Raw genomic sequence first — 18040 nt, 5'->3', positions numbered from 1 at the left:
AGTTAGGGCATGGTGTGGGGTCCTTCCCTGCCACGAAGTAGTTCTAAAAATGACAAGAACCATCTACCTATTTTAGTCATTCTCTTGTTGAAAAGTTTGTAAGTGCCCTATTCTGGCTAGTGATGAGTGATCGCCCATTTTGCCACTGTGTGATGAACTGCTCATGAAATGTATCATATCGAATCAATTGGGGAAAAAACACCTATATGGTCTCTCTTTCTGCAGCACACCGTTTTTGCTCTTTCAACGGTGTTCGTGCTTGGGGTATTTAATTGATAACTGAAATTATCCATTAAGAGTGTTTTTTTTAGACTTTAAGTTTCTTTTTACTTTTGTCCCATCTTCTGGTCCTCCTGCCTTTTCATATTGTGTTCCCTTGCCTGGGCTTTACTTTATCAGCATAAACTCATGGCCCCAAATGTTCCAAATGTCATTTCCTGCTGTTAGGGCTTCAACGATGCACCTTTTACGACCTTTTTGTATCAAAATATGGATTCAGGTATAGGTGTTGCTTTCTGGATAACTGCTTCTTGGGAGTTATAAATTCTGCTTTGGAGTGAAAGGGTGAAGCACCATGTTCATTCTTCAATTTCAGCTTATAGATTGGTGAGGGCAACACTCTGCACACGCCCTTGCAGAGTGTTGCCTAAACTGGCCCTTATCCTCATACCTACTTTGATGAAGACAGTTAACGTCACTGTGTCCTTTGTTTGATATCATGAGAGCAGAGCTGAGAAACTAACAGCAGTCCTGGCTAAAGAATCCAAACTAGCCCTGTTCCTTTTACATAATCTATCTCTTTCTATCCATCCATTGTCTCTCACCTCTTGTCTCCTCTCTCGCATCTCCTTCACTGATTGCTTTCTCCCTACCTTCCCCCCTCCCTCTCTTTCTCTCTCTTGTAGGATTCTCTGTGCCTGCTGAACTTAACCTCGGGAGATGGGGAAAGTGAAAGTGGCATTAAAAGCAGCCCTTGGCCTTCAAAACCAATCCCAAGGGCTCCAGCCCAATGGGGAAATGCCTGGTGGATTAAAAAGGCCTATCCAGCCCTGGATATCACTAATTAGTTTTTTTTGGTTGGGATAGCAAATGTTGTGTCTGGGAAAAAAAAATCAAGTTAGTCAACTTCTCTAATCCTGGGGCATATTAAGACTGATATTATGGTTCAAATATGAGCTGTTTCTAGACTTAAGTAGGGCATTTACTTGGATAAAAAAGCAAATGGAATGAACATGTCTATTCCATGGATTGTAAATAGATAGTTAACTAGGGACATATCAATAAATCACAATCACATTTCATGAGAATATGCAGCAATTGTATAGTTTTGTAGAGCCAGGCTCATAGTTAATAAGAGGATACCTCACTGTTTAATGGTGTGCATTATCAAGTTATTTGTCTGTGAAGTTTAGATATATTAGCAATATCGTTAGCTTGAGATAATATTATGCTTCATGTTCACAATTTTTTGGCTCACATGAAACACATTTTATAGAGCATGAAGGACAATTGTATAGGTCGTATATGCTACTTTTTTAGCATGTTCAGATAAATTAATAGGCCGTCATAGTGGAGAAATTTGATAGTCTCAACTATTTGTGTGCCTTGTATATCACTGCATAATTTTATACATTCACCATTTGGCAATGGTTTGTATTTTGTCAATGTGAAGTCTGTATATTTTTCCTTTCGTGTATATAATTGTAAAAATGTGTTTTATAATGTATGGCACAGAACAAAAGATCCAATACAACAGCTTTACTACAGCACAACATTGATAACTGATACACAGGGAAACATCCTTGATCAGGAAAGGTTACAATATATAAAATTCAATAGCAAATTGCACCGGAGTTCACAAAAAATTTGAGCCATACAATGAGCTCAATGGGCCATACAGTCTGATTGGTGAAAAAATACAAGATATTAAAATTAATAGCTATATAAATAAATTTTAACATTTCGAATATAATAAGCTATAACTTTGTTCAAGTTTATTCAATTTCGTAAAATTATGTGAGCGACATTGATAACTTGGAAATCCCAGCTTAGTGTCCTAAGGTGTCCTTTTTTAAACTAAGGGCTGATTGCTTAAAGGACGATGTTTACGATGAGAACCATAGGTAGGGATATCACACGGGAATTGGGCTGTAACATAAACCTGGCCTAGAACACCTCGAGGGCAGGTATGGATTGATGAATGACCATGAAAAAATTGATGTGTGAAGGGCGAATTGTATATCAGAATATTAGTTACAGAAATGTCGTCTGACGTACATATTGTGTCCTAAATACACGTTACAAAATTATTGACATACATATTGTGTCCTTCGTACAGTTTACAAAATTATGCTCATTGTTTGTACATTTTCTAATATTAACTCCAACATAAGCTAAATTATGTTGTTGTTCAGGGGCCTGTTGCTGTAGGCCTGCATCTCATCCAAACCACTGGCTGGGCAGGACATCAAAGAAGCCAAGTTTGTTTACTGCTTGTGGACAGTAGTGTGTCTATTTGGAACAAAGGTTGCTCTGTAGAAAAACTGCCTGGCAAAAACCTACTGGCATGTTAAACAAGTTGGTAGGGATATTTGTAAGCTGTTCCTATCGTGGATGGGAGTAATCAAGGGTTAAGAACTAAGGAATTCTGACCAGTGACACTGTCGAGGATGGAATGTTATGTACAAGAAGCTGAGACAGAAGGAACTCTCGGGCAGCTGCCGAGGAATGCTCATGAGAGTGCTGCATTCCTGGGAGGCTAACTTAGTTGTAATGCTTTAAAAATGTTTCAGTGACATAATTCTCTTCTTAGGCGCGCAGGACTGAAGATGACCGAAGAACAAGATGCTGTCTTTTAAGTTTCTCGCGATCAAAGCATCACGTTTGCAACAAAGAAGCCGGTCTAATGCACAAACGGCATCCCTGGAACACAAGTCATGCCTTGGATTGGGGTCTGATTCAAACTTCTACCGCCATGAATTCAGATTGATTGTCCTCCTTGCAGCAACATGTTCCTTATTATTTGAACAAAGGTGCATGTGCCATGCATGTCACATGTTTGGCCTGGCCAGCCTGAAAACCAAAATGGGCCCTGGTAAAATGTTCAATCCAACCCACATGTATATGGGCCCCGGGGGCATCGTTGCGAAATTGAAGCCAGTTCTCTGAAAGCAGCCCATACCAGGAAAATGCAACAGGGGGAGAATGACCTGGCCAGCCCTGATGTTGGGTCATACAGCTAGAATCGCTCTCAGCATACCTACTTTTTTGTGAGTCCCTTTAATTGGCTTTGACACAGTGATGCAGAGCACCTGCGGGCCATCCCTCCCTTTGATGGAGCAGCCGATCTTCCCCTGAAAGTAGCGCCTACTAGGAAAAGGCAAGAGTCAACGAATGACCTTGAGGGCCCTAATGTTGGGTTATATCATTAGAAGTGGCTCTCACGACGTCTATTTGTGTGTCATTTCATTTAATTGGCTATGACCTGCACATGTAGGCAACACCTCCCTCTAACGATAACAGGGAATTCAACGAACTATGAAGAATGGCGATAATTAAGGAGACCTACAATCATGACAGCTGTGCTTTAATAACATACTTACAATAACGTACATTTTTCTTTTAGCATCGACCTATTCTCCCGTCTATTCTATAGAAAATTGCCACCGTTGTTTTATGTCAGTGAAAGAGATAATCATATGAAGTAAAAGTTCAGTCTTGTCCTTGCAGAAGATCACTCTTTTTACATTCGAAGGTGAGATGTGAAAGTGTATTTGCTGCGATTTTCTCAAAACATGAAAAATAGGGGACTTGGGACCTGATTTATGAGGGCCTAGCGCCACTTTATTGCCACCTTAGCATCATTTTTTGACGCTAAGGAGGTGCTCAGGTGGCCTTTTCGCCACACCATATTTACGAAGTGGCACAATGCATGCATTGTGGCATTTTATAACATTTTCACTACATTATGCCTGCACCAGGCAAAATGTATGCAAAGGGGATGTTCCCTCCTAATAGGGGCTGAAAAAATGGCACAAAGAAATCAAAGAGTTTTCTTTGCGTAATTCTTTTGGGCACTGTGAGAAATGGGGTCTTTGGTTGGCAGTCAGGTTACCCCCTGTCCAAGCAAGGAGCCTCACTCTAGTCAGGATAAGTCACACAAAATCAAAATTATCCTGTGCCCACCCTCTGGTAGCTTGGCACTGGGTGCAGCAGCCTTGGGTACCAGCGCCACAGGGCTGGCCCAGGGACTACTAGATTTCTCAATAACCCCTACAGCCAGCAACTTGGAGACTTCTTCCTTGATGCTGGCCTTCACATTATCTGACAACCTGTAAATTTTGTTCTTTACAGGGGGACTGTCTCCTGTGTCAATATCATGGACACACAGGTGTGTAAGTCCAGGAGTGAGGGAAAACAGGGAGGAGTACTGTTCCAGTAACTGGTAGCAGTCCCCTCTCTGGTCTAGGGTCAGGGAGTCAGAGAGAATGACACCTTTCACTGACCCATCACCTTCCTTGGCAGAGAGGAGGTGGGAGAGAGGTTTACTCTCTTCCTCCACACCCTCATCTGTCACCAGAGGCATGTTGATCTCCGTCCTCTCAAAGTGAGGCTTCAGTCGGATGACATGGAGCACCCCTGGGGGGTTCCTAGGAGATTGGAGGTCCACTGGGTAAGTGGCCTCCCCTTTACACTCCTTCACTTCAAATGTGCCAGACCAGCAGTCCTGGAGAGCACTAGGATCTACTGGCTCCATTACCCACACGTTGTCTCCAGGTTGAAACTCCACCAGGGTGGCCTTCTGGTCATACCAGCATTTCATTACCTTTTCAATGGCCTCAAGGTTACTTTTGGCCATTTTCCAGAAGCTGTGCATCTGGTTGCGGAGGGCCAGCATAGCTGACCACATCCTGAGGGGGTGCCTTGGGAGCTTTCTCCCACCCATCTTTGACAATGCTTAAGGGTCCCCTGACAGGGTACCCATAGAGAAGCTCAAAGGGACTGAACCCCACCCGCTCCTGGGTACATCTCTGTAAGCAAAGAGAAGGCATGGTAAGAGGACATCCCACTTACGCCTCAGGGCCTCAGGGAGGCCTGTGATCATGCCTTTCAAGGCCTTATTGAATCTCTCCACAAGACCATTAGATTGGGGGTGATAGGGTGTGGTGAACTTGTAGGTTACACCAAACGCATCCCACATGGACTTCATGTATGCAGACATGAAGTTGGTGCCTCTGTCAGACACAATCTCCTTTGGGAATCCCACACGGGTAAATATCCCCATTATAGTTATGGTCACCATCGGTGCAGTTATGGTCCTCAGAGGGATTGCCTCTGGGTAACGGGTGGCGTGGTCCACCAAAGCCAGGATGAACCTGTTGCCTAGGGCAGTTTTGGGGTCCAATGGACCAACAATGTCGATGCCCACCCTTTCAAAGGGGATGCCAACGACAGTGAGTGGGATCAGGGGGGCTTTTAGCTTTTTCCCTTTTTTCCCACTGGCCTGGCAGGAAGGACAGGACCTACAGAATGCATCTGAGTTTGTCCTCATCCGGGGCCAATAGAAGTGGATGACAAGCCTGGCAAAGGTCTTGTCTTGCCCCAAATGTCCTGCCAGGGGAATGTTGTGAGTCAGACCCAGTAGGAAGGTCCGGTAGCACTAAGGGACCACCAGCGCACGTGCTGCCCCAATGGCCGGAACTTTAGGCTCACTGTAAAGGAGATCATTCTCCCAATATATATGGTGATCGCCAGAGGCTTCACCTGCTGCCTGTTGCCTCATACCCTCAAGAATGGGACACTCTTTCTGCGCCTTGCAGAATTCCTCCCTGGTGGGCCCACCCTCAACTTGCCAACCAGCAAGCTCAGGTAGGCCACCTAGGGCGGCAATGTCTTCCCCAGTTGGCTCGGGCCTCCTCATCGGGAACCCAGTCAACCACCGCAGGAACTACTGGGACCAGTTTCCCGCATCCCTTGCCCTTCTTCTTGGCAGCTGTCTGGGCCATTGTTCCAGGCTCCAGACGCCCTTGACTTCCCTCCCGGGCAGCCATGGACAGTGTCGTCATGCAGACCTATTAAGGCACTCCTAACATCTCCAAGTGAGACCTTAGCTCTACCTCCTTCCAGGTAGTGTGCTGAAGGTCGTTGCCTAACAGGCAATCTACAGGCATGACGGGACTCACAGCTACTTTTAGAGTACCACAGACCCCCCCACTCAAAGGGAACTAGAGCTACTCATAGGTGGCTCTCATGATTGTCGGCGACTATGACTTGATGGAATGTATTTGGGAGTACCTGCTCTGCTGACACCAGCTGACCCCTGACAGTGGTCATGCTGACTCCTGTGTCACGCAGAGCCTTCACCATTTGCCCATTGATGATGACCCACTGCCTATACTTGGAAGTATTGGTAGGCATGTGGGCTTTTGCCACCATCTCTGCATCCCCCAGGAACACTAGGGTTACCTCTATCTGTTCCCCAAAAGTATCTGGGACTACCTCCTCCCTGAGCGCTACACTAGCCAACACAGGTGTCAGCCCTCCTTTGGGGGGATGTGCCCTCTTGGGACACTTGGAGTCACCCTCACAGTGCCCATACTTAATGCACTCTGCGCATTGGGGTACAAATCTCCCTGTCTTATGGTCAATGAACCCTTTCCTTTTGGAATCAGACTGGGACTGGTTACCACTATTACCGTGGGAACTGTTTTGGGGGCCTTTTGAGAACTCCTTGTTTTTACGTTTTTTTCCCCCCTCCTTCTTCTGATGGGAACCCTGACCACCTTTGTGAGTGTCCCCCCCAGAAACCTTTCTGGACACGCTGGTGCTAGTCCAGAGGTCCGCCTCCTCAGCAAGCTTCCTGGGATCGGTCAGCTTACTGTCTACTAGGTGCTGGCGCAACTCTGTAAAACAAGTACTGAGCATATGCTCTCTCAGAATCAAATTATACAATCCTGTGTAATCATTTACTTTGCAGCCCGCACCCATCCATTCAGTGCCTTACTGGAAAAGTCAAAGAAATCTACCCATGTTTGTGTGGACTGTTTGGTACTGTCCCTGAACCTCTGACGGTATTTCTCAGGGGTCAGCCCAAACTTGGCAAGTAAAATGGCTTTCATGTGTGAGTATGTCTTTTGATCCTTTGGGTCCAATGTGAGGAGTGTGTCCCTCCCAATTGCTGGCACATACTCCCACATAGCTGTACCCCATTGCTCTTCAGGAACCCCATGAGCCCTTAGTGCAACTTCATAAGCAGCTAGCCATTTATCAATGTCATCTCCCACCACAAAACTGGGCACAAAATTTTTGAGTATCCGAACCTTCTTTTCTCCAGCACGTCCTGCCTGTATGCTGCCACCATTACTGCTGGACTCAGACCGCTTCGCCTTAAGATCCAGCTCCTTGAGACTCAGTTCATAGTGCAACAAAAGTTTATTTTCAGCCAAGGATCTCTCAGCTGCAGCCTCAGCTCTCCTCTCCTCTGCCACTCTTTGAGCTTTCCTTTGCTCTGCCTCAATGCTTAACTTTGCCATTTGCAGTTGAAATTCTCTCTCCTCCCTCCTTTCCTCTGCGGTCAGGCCACGGTCAGAGACACTGCTCCCTGAACACTCCCCACTACTAGCAAAAAATCCTCTGAGGGTCCATCCTCTGGACTCTCTATGTCAACATCCTCCTCTGAATGGGCTTCTGCCCAGGCCCTCAGCGCCTTTTGAAATTCCTCCTTTCGGGAGGCGCCCTGAGTGGGTACTCCCATCTCCTTGCAGAACCCCTTCAGCTGTTTGACAGTATATGTCTCCAGCTTGGCTAGGTCAAAACCTTCAGCACTTGCTTGAGACCCAGCCAGAGACATGTTGAGTGAGGATTTAGTTAAAACTCAGGCAGAAAAACAAAACTGTAGAAAAAGGAAATAAAATCAAGTTGACCTTCAACTGTGGGTAGGTAGTGAATACTTAGCTACTCTATGTCACTGCACAAATACAAGTCCTATCCTCACCGCTAATCACCAATGTTAGAAATGGGGTCTTTGGTTGGCAGTCAGGCTACCCCCTGTCCAAGCAAGGACCCTCACTCTAGTCAAGATAAGTCACACACAATCCAAATTATCCTGTGCCCACCCTCTGGTAGCTTGGCACTGAGCAGTCAGGCTTAACTTAGAAAGCAATGTGTAAAGTATTTGTGCAATAAATCATAAAATAACACAATATAGCACCACAAAAATACACCACACAGGGTTTAGAAAAATATATAATATTTATCTGATAAGATGCAGGTCAAAACGATGAAAATGCAATAAGTGTATGTTGAGATATCTCTGAAAAGTGATATAAAGTGTCTTAAGTCTTTTAAAAGCAAAACAAAGTCTCTTTTAAGAACAAAGTACCTGGTTCGCGTGAAAAATCTCTGCAAAGAACGGCAGAGCAGGAGATGCGTGGAAACAAAGGGGTGTGCATCGATTTCTCAGGCCGCACACGAGGATGTGTCATTTAGTTTTCACGCAGGGATGGCTGTGCGTTGATTTCCGGCACGCTGTTGTGGATCCTCTTCGTGTTGCAGGGTTTTCAGACACCCCGGGAATGATGCGTGGATTTCTGGCGCTGTTAGGATGAAGTCACAGGAGCTGTGTCAATCCGGTAGGCGTTGTGTCGAATTTTCTACCGCATGGCAGACGCTGCATCGAGTCCTCGCTGGAAGGTGGCCTGCGTCGTTCCAGCTCAACTGTGCGTTGATCCGGTGAGGCCGTGTGTTGAATTTCTGGTCGCTACGCTGGAGCTGCGCTGATCTTCTCGTTGCGAAGTCAGTCTGCGTCGTTCCGGTTTGGCGTGCAGTGAACTTTCACCGCGGTGCAGGTTGTGTGTCATTTCTGGCAGGCTGTGTGTCAAATTTCGCCACACAAGGAATCCTTCTTGTAGAGATGAAGTCTTTTTGGTCCTGAGACTTCAGGGAACAGGAGACAAGCTCTATTCAAGCCCTTGGAGAGCACTTCTTCCCCATAGCCAGAGAGCAGCAAGGCAGCAGTGCAACAGCAAGGCAGCAGTCCTTCACAGAAAGCAGACAGGTGAGTCCTTTGAGCAGCCAAGCAGGTCTTTTTGGCAGGATGCAGGTTCTGATTCAGGTTCTCTTCTCCAGGAAGTGTCTGAGTTAGTAAGGGCAGAGGCCCTGTTTAAATACCCAAATGTGCCTTTGAAGTGGGGGAGACTTCAAAAAGTGGTGTAGAAGTGCACAAGGTCCCCTTTCAGTTCAATCCTGTCTGCCAGGGTCCCAGTAGGGGGTGTGGCAGTCCTTTGTGTGAGGACAAGCTACTGTCCTTTGACCTGCAAGTGTCAGGCCCTCCACCCTCCCAGCCCAGGAAGACCCATTCAAAATGGAGATGGATGCAAGTGAGGCTGAGTATCCTGTGTTTGGGGTGTGTCTGAGTGAATGCACAAGCGAGCTGTCACTGAGCCTAGCCAGACGTGGATTGAAAGACACAGAAGGATTTAAGTGCAGAGAAATGCCCACTTTCTAAAAGTGGCATTTCAAAAATAGTAATATCAAATCCAACTTCACCAGTCAGCAGGATTTTGTATTACCATTCTGGTCATACTAAATATGACCTTCCTACTCCTTTTAGATCAGCAGCTACCACTCAGCAATGTATGAGGGCAGCCCCAATGTTAGCCTATGAAGGGAGCAGGCCTCACAGCAGTGTAAAAACGAATTTAGGAGTTTTACACTACCAGGACATGTAAACTACACAGATACATGTCCTGCCTTTTGTCTACACAGCACCCTGCCCTATGGGTTACCTAGGGCACACCTTAGGGATGTCTTATTTGTAGAAAAAGGGGGGTTTAAGGCTTGACAAGTACTTTTAAATGCCAAGTCGAAGTGGCAGTGTAACTGCACACACAGGCCTTGCAATGGCAGGCCTGAGGCATGGTTAAGGGAGTACTTATGTGGGTGGCACAATCAGTGCTGCAGGCCCACTAGTAGCATTTAATCTACAGGCCCTGGCACACGTAATGCACTTTACTGGGGACTTATAAGTAGATTAAATAAGCCAATTTGGTGTGAACCAATGTTACCATGTTTGAAGGGAGAGAGCATATGCACTTTAGCAATGGGTAACAGTGGTAAAGTGTGAAGAATCCTAAAACCAGCAAAAACATTGTCCACAAAGTGGAGGGAGGCAGACAAAAAGTTATGGATGACCACCCTAAGGCTGTCAGGTCTAACAGGCACTTTCAATGGCTGATCAGAGCAGGTGTTAAAAGGGGGCACACCATTGTTTTCAATAGGCCCCTATGTACTGTTCAGGGTTAGCACCAACATTGTGTTGCTAACCCTGAACAGAACATCAATAAAGTAACCATTTCTGATGCTATTGCCTCCTACCCTGTGTCATGGTGCTATAGGAGGGCTAACGGGTGCAAGGAAACTGGCACTGCACTGGGTGCAGAACCACTTTCCTTAAATCTGCCCCTTAATGTCTACATACTGGAATCTTCAGAATTCCCCAGCATACCGGTGTGCACTCCAAATCAAATATCTGTGTACAGTGCATGATACACTGCATTTGTTTGACCTGACAACTGACCTATCTCCAAATGAGAGGTGGAGGTTTCTGGCATAACAGTCTCACAATGGCAATGCCTTTTAGTTTTTCCAGCTTCACCTGCATATATTTTTGCAAAGAGGGGATCATGATTAGAGAGCTTCTTCACTGGACCCCCTAAGCTAGAATGAGACAGGAACACCACAGCCCTTAATTGAGGGACATTCTTCAGAGGGGGAAAGGAATCAGCATACTTTTGGTTTGGCGGTACAATCCGAATGGTGGGACACTCAAAAACTCCATGAGCTTGCGTAAGTTTTGTCATGTGTCACTGGCAATGCCATATGGTTTTGGAGGTCATGCTTAAAAGTAGTAGTTAGCAGAGTAACGAAAATTACTTTTATTTTCAGTGAACTCTGTTTGTAACATTATGAAGTATCCCTTGTTAATTTTGAGCAAAAACTACTCGGAAAGTGTGTTATTTGTTGTATGCAGAATGAGCCCAAATGAAGCCATGTTGGTTCTGAGAGGAGTATGGGCAACAGGTTTTGCTCTTACTTCAAACAGAAAATGCTTTGTACACCATGAACAACATCTGAAAGGTAAGGAACACAGTGGAAGATGTGACACTAAAAGAGTGTGTAAGAGTGAGTAGGAGAGTGTCTGGTATGGACTGCACTAAATGTACATCAAGCTGTGGTTAATATGTAAAATTACTGAAGTTGCATAGTACCAATGCTGCCTAACACATGCTGCAATGTTAGTGAATTGCAAATTACACCTACATTTTTCCAGCATCCTGCACGTTCTACCTTGTTATCTGCTGTTTGCAGGTTCTTTTGCATTCCTTGTTCCTCCCTTTGTCAATATGTTCCTAGTTTTCCTGACCTCCTACTTTCTTCTTTTTCAGCCTTTCTCTGGCTTGCTTTGAATCAAAGTCTGAAGATCAACAATAAATCCAGGTCCTCAAAAATGCATGTCAGGCCCACCATCTGCAATCAATGGTACAAATTAAGCACCACTATCACCAGGTTTGCTGGATGTGCATAGTTTGTTGTTGTTGCCCCCAGGGCTTTAAATGGGTCGGTACTGTCCGGTCCTGAGTACCGGCACTTTTTTATTTTGAGAGGGGAAGTACCTGCACTTCTTGGGAAAAACGTAATACTTTTAATTAGAGAGTATCGGCACTTCTCAGAAACAAGCACTTCTATGTTTCCATTTCAAGCACTGGTTGCCCCTTATAACTCTGCTTCCGTTCCTTGCCTTCCATTCTGATCACTGTTTTAGCTACGATGCATATCAAAGCATACCTTTCTATACAAACAGCCACCACCACATCCCTAGGCGTTAAGAGTGGCGTTGAAATCCCGTCCATAATGTATCACAAGAAATGGCAAAGTTAATCTATACACATTGCTGGAGAAGATAAAAAAAAACATCCAAGTAAGTTCACACTTTAAATGTCTCTTCGTGAATACACAGCGGTTGTCACTGTCATGAAAAGCCAGCCTCAACCCTGGGAGAGATATATTGCGTTCTCAAATTGCTGCCTGGAATAGGAAGCCATCTAGGTCTTCTAGGAACTCTTAAAGGGCTATTTACAACTCAAAATGCTTACCTATCACAGTCACGTGGGAACTGAGACACGCATCCCTGTGTTTTATTACATAGGCGCGCTGCTTTTTTTAACCTGCACGGAGGCATTTGGTGCTCTTGCCAACCGTGTTTAACATCACATGATCAAGAGACTTGGGACTCGGCTGCAAGGGACACTGGATCAAATAAAAATACTTGGCTCTGTTTAACAAGCATACATGGTGCTAAAAGGGTTGCTAGCTCGCACAGTAACCTTGTTTCCTCCGGGCCAGAGCTTTAAATGGGCAGGCACTGTCAAACTTTTAGTATGAACGCTCCTTATTTTTCTCTTCGGTGTATGGGACAATAGAGTACATCTTGGGAAGTTTCTCAAACATTTGGAAACTCCTTGCCAGCACTTCCCGAAAAAATACATGCAAACTGGAACTTTTCTGCAGTGCACTTAAGAACCTGCTTTGTGTGTGTGTGACACTGTGACACAAAGTGCACTGGGTGTTGCGTTACTGGAATAAGTGCAAGGTGCCAGACTGTGGTAGGCGCACACAGGCACAGACTATGACCGTGCAACTAACCACAAAAAATTGGCTCTTTTCATTTTAGGTGCAAACTCTAACGATGTATGCCTAGCTGGAGGGAGCCCTGCAGTCAAAGAGAGACAGCAGCTTCAAACAATTGCTCCATCTTTTACTGCTCGAGGCCATGCCTGCTTTTGAAGTGGTGGCCATACCCTGTCACCCTTCAGGCAGACACTGTTCTAAACCCTCTGTGCTGGTTGCAACCATTGAATTTCTGTGACTTTCCATGTGTCTGTCCATGTGAAGCCATTGACTTCATAGCAATGCCCTAACTAAACATTACGTTCTCGATGCTGCATAGGTAGGATGGTTTGAAAGACCCTCTTCGTCACTGCATTGGTTATAAGCAGGAATGTGTGAAATTCACAGTCTGTTTCCACTTAAATATGTGAAATTTCAGCAAAATTATGTGAAATTAGGTGTAGTTATGCGAAAACGCAAATGCATATTTTCCTCTATATTTTAGCACAAAATGCATACTTATATTCATTTTTGTTGCGAGAATGCATTTTTAAAAAGCACCATGAAGAACAGCCCTTGGTGTTATGTTGTTCATGTTAGCCCCCAGTAAAAAATGACACATTTAATGGTTCATTGTTAGAGCGAATTAAGTACAACTACGCAAAGTAGTATCATGACATAATTTTGAGCATTTCGCGAAATGAGAGTAACACAAAATTTACAAAACTAATCAAGCTTCACCGGCATACTTTACATTTTTCCCAGGCCTAGTAATATGGTGTGAATGAATAGAAAAATTGTTCCCTCATTTGCATGAGCCATGATATATTCATATGAGTGAACGTCTCTTCAATATTGCGCAGGCATGAAATGTACCGCTGTGCATTGACTATAACAGAAGGGGACCTGTATGCATTTTCTACTCCTTTCACAATAAGGATGTGTCCTGAAGGATACAAAAAAAGAAGGCAAAATGTCCACAGAGTACTTTGCTAATCAGGCCTCATGTTTTTTTCTTTTTTTCCTTTTAAGTACTGAACATGGCATGCATGTTTCTAATATCCATGCCAGTCACAGAAAGGTGCAATAAGCACTTTACTCAAGCCGAGGAACTGCCCAATATGAAAATATTGTGAATCCTCAAATTTGCTGAAGTAGTATTCACCTTCATGATATTGCTGGTTAGAAGTACTGTAAACATTTCTAGGACCTACCAGTTAAACAAGTACACATGCCGGTACCCCTTGTATAATAGAAGTGATGAGTCAGAGGTGAAAGTACTATATGTAGCAAAGCCAATAAATCACAAATTTTGGTTCCTATTGAGAAATGCACCAACAGCATCAAAGTAATATTTACAATTATCAAAGACTTCACATCATCAGCTACCACCACTAACAGCATCACCCCCTCACAAGCACTATCTAACATCCTCTCCGAATTTTTCAGCAACAAAATCAAAGACATCTACAACTTCGACCCCCAACCCAACTTCTGCACCCTCAACCAAAATCTTCTCACAAATAAAACCCGTGGGAAAATCCTGACTGCCTCCGAAACACTCACCGTGGGGGAAACAGCTGACATAATGAGGACAATCTCCACCACATCTACTATGTGTACCACTCCTATCAGCGAGGTCCTCACCCACATCTTGGACAGCTCCATCACCTCTGGATGCCTGGAAATGCATTATGTCAACGCATTGATAAAGAAATCCTCACCAGACCCAATACAGCTAGCAAACTACGTCTTAATCTCCCTAGTGCCCTACGCGGCCAATGTCATGGGAATAGCCATGAACAAGCAAATCTCTCACTATCTCAATGCACACCAGCTCTTAGACACCACACAATTAGGTTTCTGGCCCAACCACAGCACTGTGACTGCCCTCATTGCAGCAACTGATGGCATCAGGCTGATCCTTGACGGTGGAGAAACAGCGACCCTTATAGTGCTTGACCTCTCTACAGCTTTTGACATTTTCTTCCACTCCATCCTGATGAGAAGACTACATAAAACAGGCAAACAAGGACCCATTCCCAACTGGATCTGTTCCTTACTCACGGAAAGAACAAAAAGAGTCAACCTGCCACCCTACATGTCAGAAGTCGAGAACCTCATATGTGGAGCCAAGGATCATCTCTCAGTCCAACATTATTCAACATATACATGACTTTACCGGTGGACCTCATCAGATCATATAACATCAACATACTCTTGTGAGCAGATGACACCCAATGATAGTCTCCCTGCCACACAAGATGCCTGTCTCAAAAAACTATTTTGCCACATGCATGATTGCAGTACCCACATGGATGAAATTAAACTGTCTCAAACTAAACACTAACAAATCTGAAGTGGTGAACTTTGAAAGGAAAGCCTTCACTTGTGACTCGACCTGCTGGCCAACTGACTTTGCCCCCCCTACTGCCCATGTAAGAAATCTTGGAATCATCCTGGTCGACAAGCTTTGCATGACAGCCAAGTAAATGCAGTGACTTCCACTTGCTTCCACTTTCTTAGGATGTTGTGAAAGATCTTCAAATGCCTACCAGAGAAAACCAGGAAAATGGTTACAAATGTTCTGAACACCAACAGACTTGACCACGGCAACACACCCTACGCAAGAATTACTATGATGCTCATGAGCAGGCACCAGGCCATTCAAAGCACTGCAACAAGACTCATCCTCAACCTACATCGTCAGACTCACACCACCATACATCTCAGAGAACTGCACTGGCTCCCAATCCATAAATGCACCCAGTTAAAACTGTTCACACACAAGGCACTACAGAGCTCTAGCCAGCATACCTTAACAGCCTCATTCACTTCCCAACACCTGGGCACCTCCACTCAGCCAGACTCTTACTGGCAATCATACTTCACTTATAGCTAAGTCACATCTGCTAAGCCACATCTAGAGGCCGTGCCTTCTCCTATATCTACCCCAAAGCTTGGAATAACTGATCTCAACACATCAGAGCCGCCTTGTCACTTTTCGAGTTCTGTAAGAGGCTGATGACCTGGCTCTTCGAGCAACCTCACCAAGGTGACAGCTGCCTTGCCACTTGCAATGGACCTAGATATCCGCACAGGTGATCATCTCACTATACAAATTCACATAACAACATAGCAGATCATAACATAACATAGCAAGTCAGGCTTATTGCCAGAAGGTAGCATCTAATGCAGCAGGTGCCGCTGTACAAGCTCTACCTTCCAAATGAAAATTGGACTCCTACAATGTCTATAGGTGTTCCATCAGCATCATAAATACAAAAAGTTACTAAAATACACATACATGAACATAAACAGAGGGTTTTTGTATAAGCCTTCTTCCTCCATTTAAAAGCTTCAGCTTTCAGCTGTTATTTGTGTTTTGCTTTTGCCTACCACAGAATACAGTATAGAGAAATGCATGAGCCAAGTTCAGCTATTGGCAGTCTTGCACTTTGAGGAATTTTTCCTGATCACATGAGCACATCCTTCTATACAGAGGTGCACTGTTGTGTCAGCACTGCTTGGCTATTACATTACCAATGCTTTTTCTTTCCGTTCTTTATTCTTTTTTGTTTCCATCACACCAGCTCATGAAAGCCGTAACTATTATCTTTCCCAATTCTCGGCTTACTCGTAAACAATAAAACATTTAAAAACTCCAGAAATGTTAACATAAGAAAATAACACTGAATTAAATCTGCTACTATTGTTGACTGAAATATATCAGTGGTAATCTGTATTTTTTTGTTCAGGGATCTTTTTATTGTCATTTCAATTACATCAATACAGTTTAATGCCATTATAATATTGGCGCAGTAGATAATTACAACGGTTGTACATTTCACAATCTCGTAGGTCGTCCAACAACAGTTAGTATATGTGTAACAATTACAGTAAGGATAATAGGCTAATGACCCAAGCTTGTGCATCACATATTAGAGTCAGTGAAATTTTACTAAGCCTAAGTAGGAGTATAGCGCATAGAAAATAGATGGATCTCTGGGTCTAAAAACAGAACACCAATCATCATGCCGCTCTTTTGGCCTTCTATTTGACTGTGAACACTATTGCGCATTTGCATATAAATGCTGATCCTGGAATAACAATGGATAGAAAACAGTAACATTCTTAAACAATGGAGTACCTTATCTTTAAACATTCGGTGCTAGAATTGCTATGCCTTTGTGTGTGTGGAGCTCCCTCGATGACGTGGGGATTCATCTGTGCGCGTAAGCCGTGTTTTAAAACCAGGTACTCAGTATCATCCCAGTCCTAGTTTAAGTGATCAGCATGGGGGTACAATAAATGGTAAGTATGTCGGTAACCCGTTCGTAGTGGCCCCAGCATCGAATGGTCGCTGGACTGCCCTCAGTGCTAGATCATCTATTAGTGGTAATCTGGAATAATATGAAAGTGGCCTTTATCAATGGGCCCAATTTGCAGATATTTATATAGGTGTAGGCATGACTTAGACGTGCAGTACTACTTGCTTACGCCGAAAATTCAGTAGTAAATTAGAAGTTCTATAACAGCAAAAGAGGGCAAGGCTTTGGTGTTTGGGCCCGAAGTTTTTTTTTTTAGGATTATCATGCCCACTTGCCTAGCTTGCAAAATCACGTTTTGTCCCATCATTGCAAAGGACTGATAGGTTTATTTGCAGCAGGGGATGCACTGCACGAATTCGCAGTAATGTGAAAGGATGCTATTTTGATCTACTCGAAATTGTAACATTTGACGCTTGGGAATTTGATTTTACATCTATCGCCAAGAAAGAACTCACAATAAGTCATTTAAAGAGCTGCCAGTCCATTCTGCTCACCTGCTTTTTCTTGTAGAATCCCTTCTTGTCACAGTTTGGAAGATGAAACCCCCTCGGGCTTATATTATTCATCATCTTTAGCTGGTTTAATATGCTTTCCATTTCTCTTCTACAAGGGCCCTGTCAAAGTGATTAGAAAGAGAAGACAACGGGTAAGATGAATCTTAAAGCTATTAACTGAGCAGCACACATTAAGTGTGATTAGCAAAGTAGCATGTTTTTGCAAAAGCAGGAACTGAAGACGATGGAAATTAAGATACGTTTTGTTTTTTACAACAACATAACATAAGTCATGATAACCTTCAAGTCATTACCTCATTGTTATAATAAACCTCAGCTCACTTGGTCATATGAGCTACCAGGAAGCAAATCCCACGAGCTGCTTTCCCATGAAATGTCTTTATAAGTGCACAATGCTTGGTAAGCCCCATGACTTGTATTCTTCCATCCCCATGCAATCAGCTACAAGCCAGAACCTGAAACTTTTCCTGGCCCATAAAGTCTGGTGGGAGACTGCTACCTGGCCACGAGTGAAAGGTATCACTTGTC

General features: G+C 44.1%; 1 protein-coding gene across 1 annotated transcript in view; it reads right to left on the bottom strand.

Annotated features, from left to right (window-relative positions):
- IGFBP3 (insulin like growth factor binding protein 3) overlaps positions 1–18040 on the bottom strand; it is a 45880-nt gene that overhangs the window by 10364 nt on the left and 17476 nt on the right. The window contains exon 3 of the mRNA XM_069216183.1: positions 17492–17611. Coding sequence (XP_069072284.1) covers positions 17492–17611 — 120 coding nt within the window. The remainder of the gene's footprint in view (positions 1–17491; positions 17612–18040) is intronic.

Source organism: Pleurodeles waltl, chromosome 2_1, assembly GCF_031143425.1.
Source record: "Pleurodeles waltl isolate 20211129_DDA chromosome 2_1, aPleWal1.hap1.20221129, whole genome shotgun sequence".
Lineage (NCBI taxonomy): Eukaryota > Metazoa > Chordata > Amphibia > Caudata > Salamandridae > Pleurodeles > Pleurodeles waltl.
Note: the sequence above shows the minus strand (reverse complement) of the source record. Positions and strands in the feature narration are given on the sequence as shown.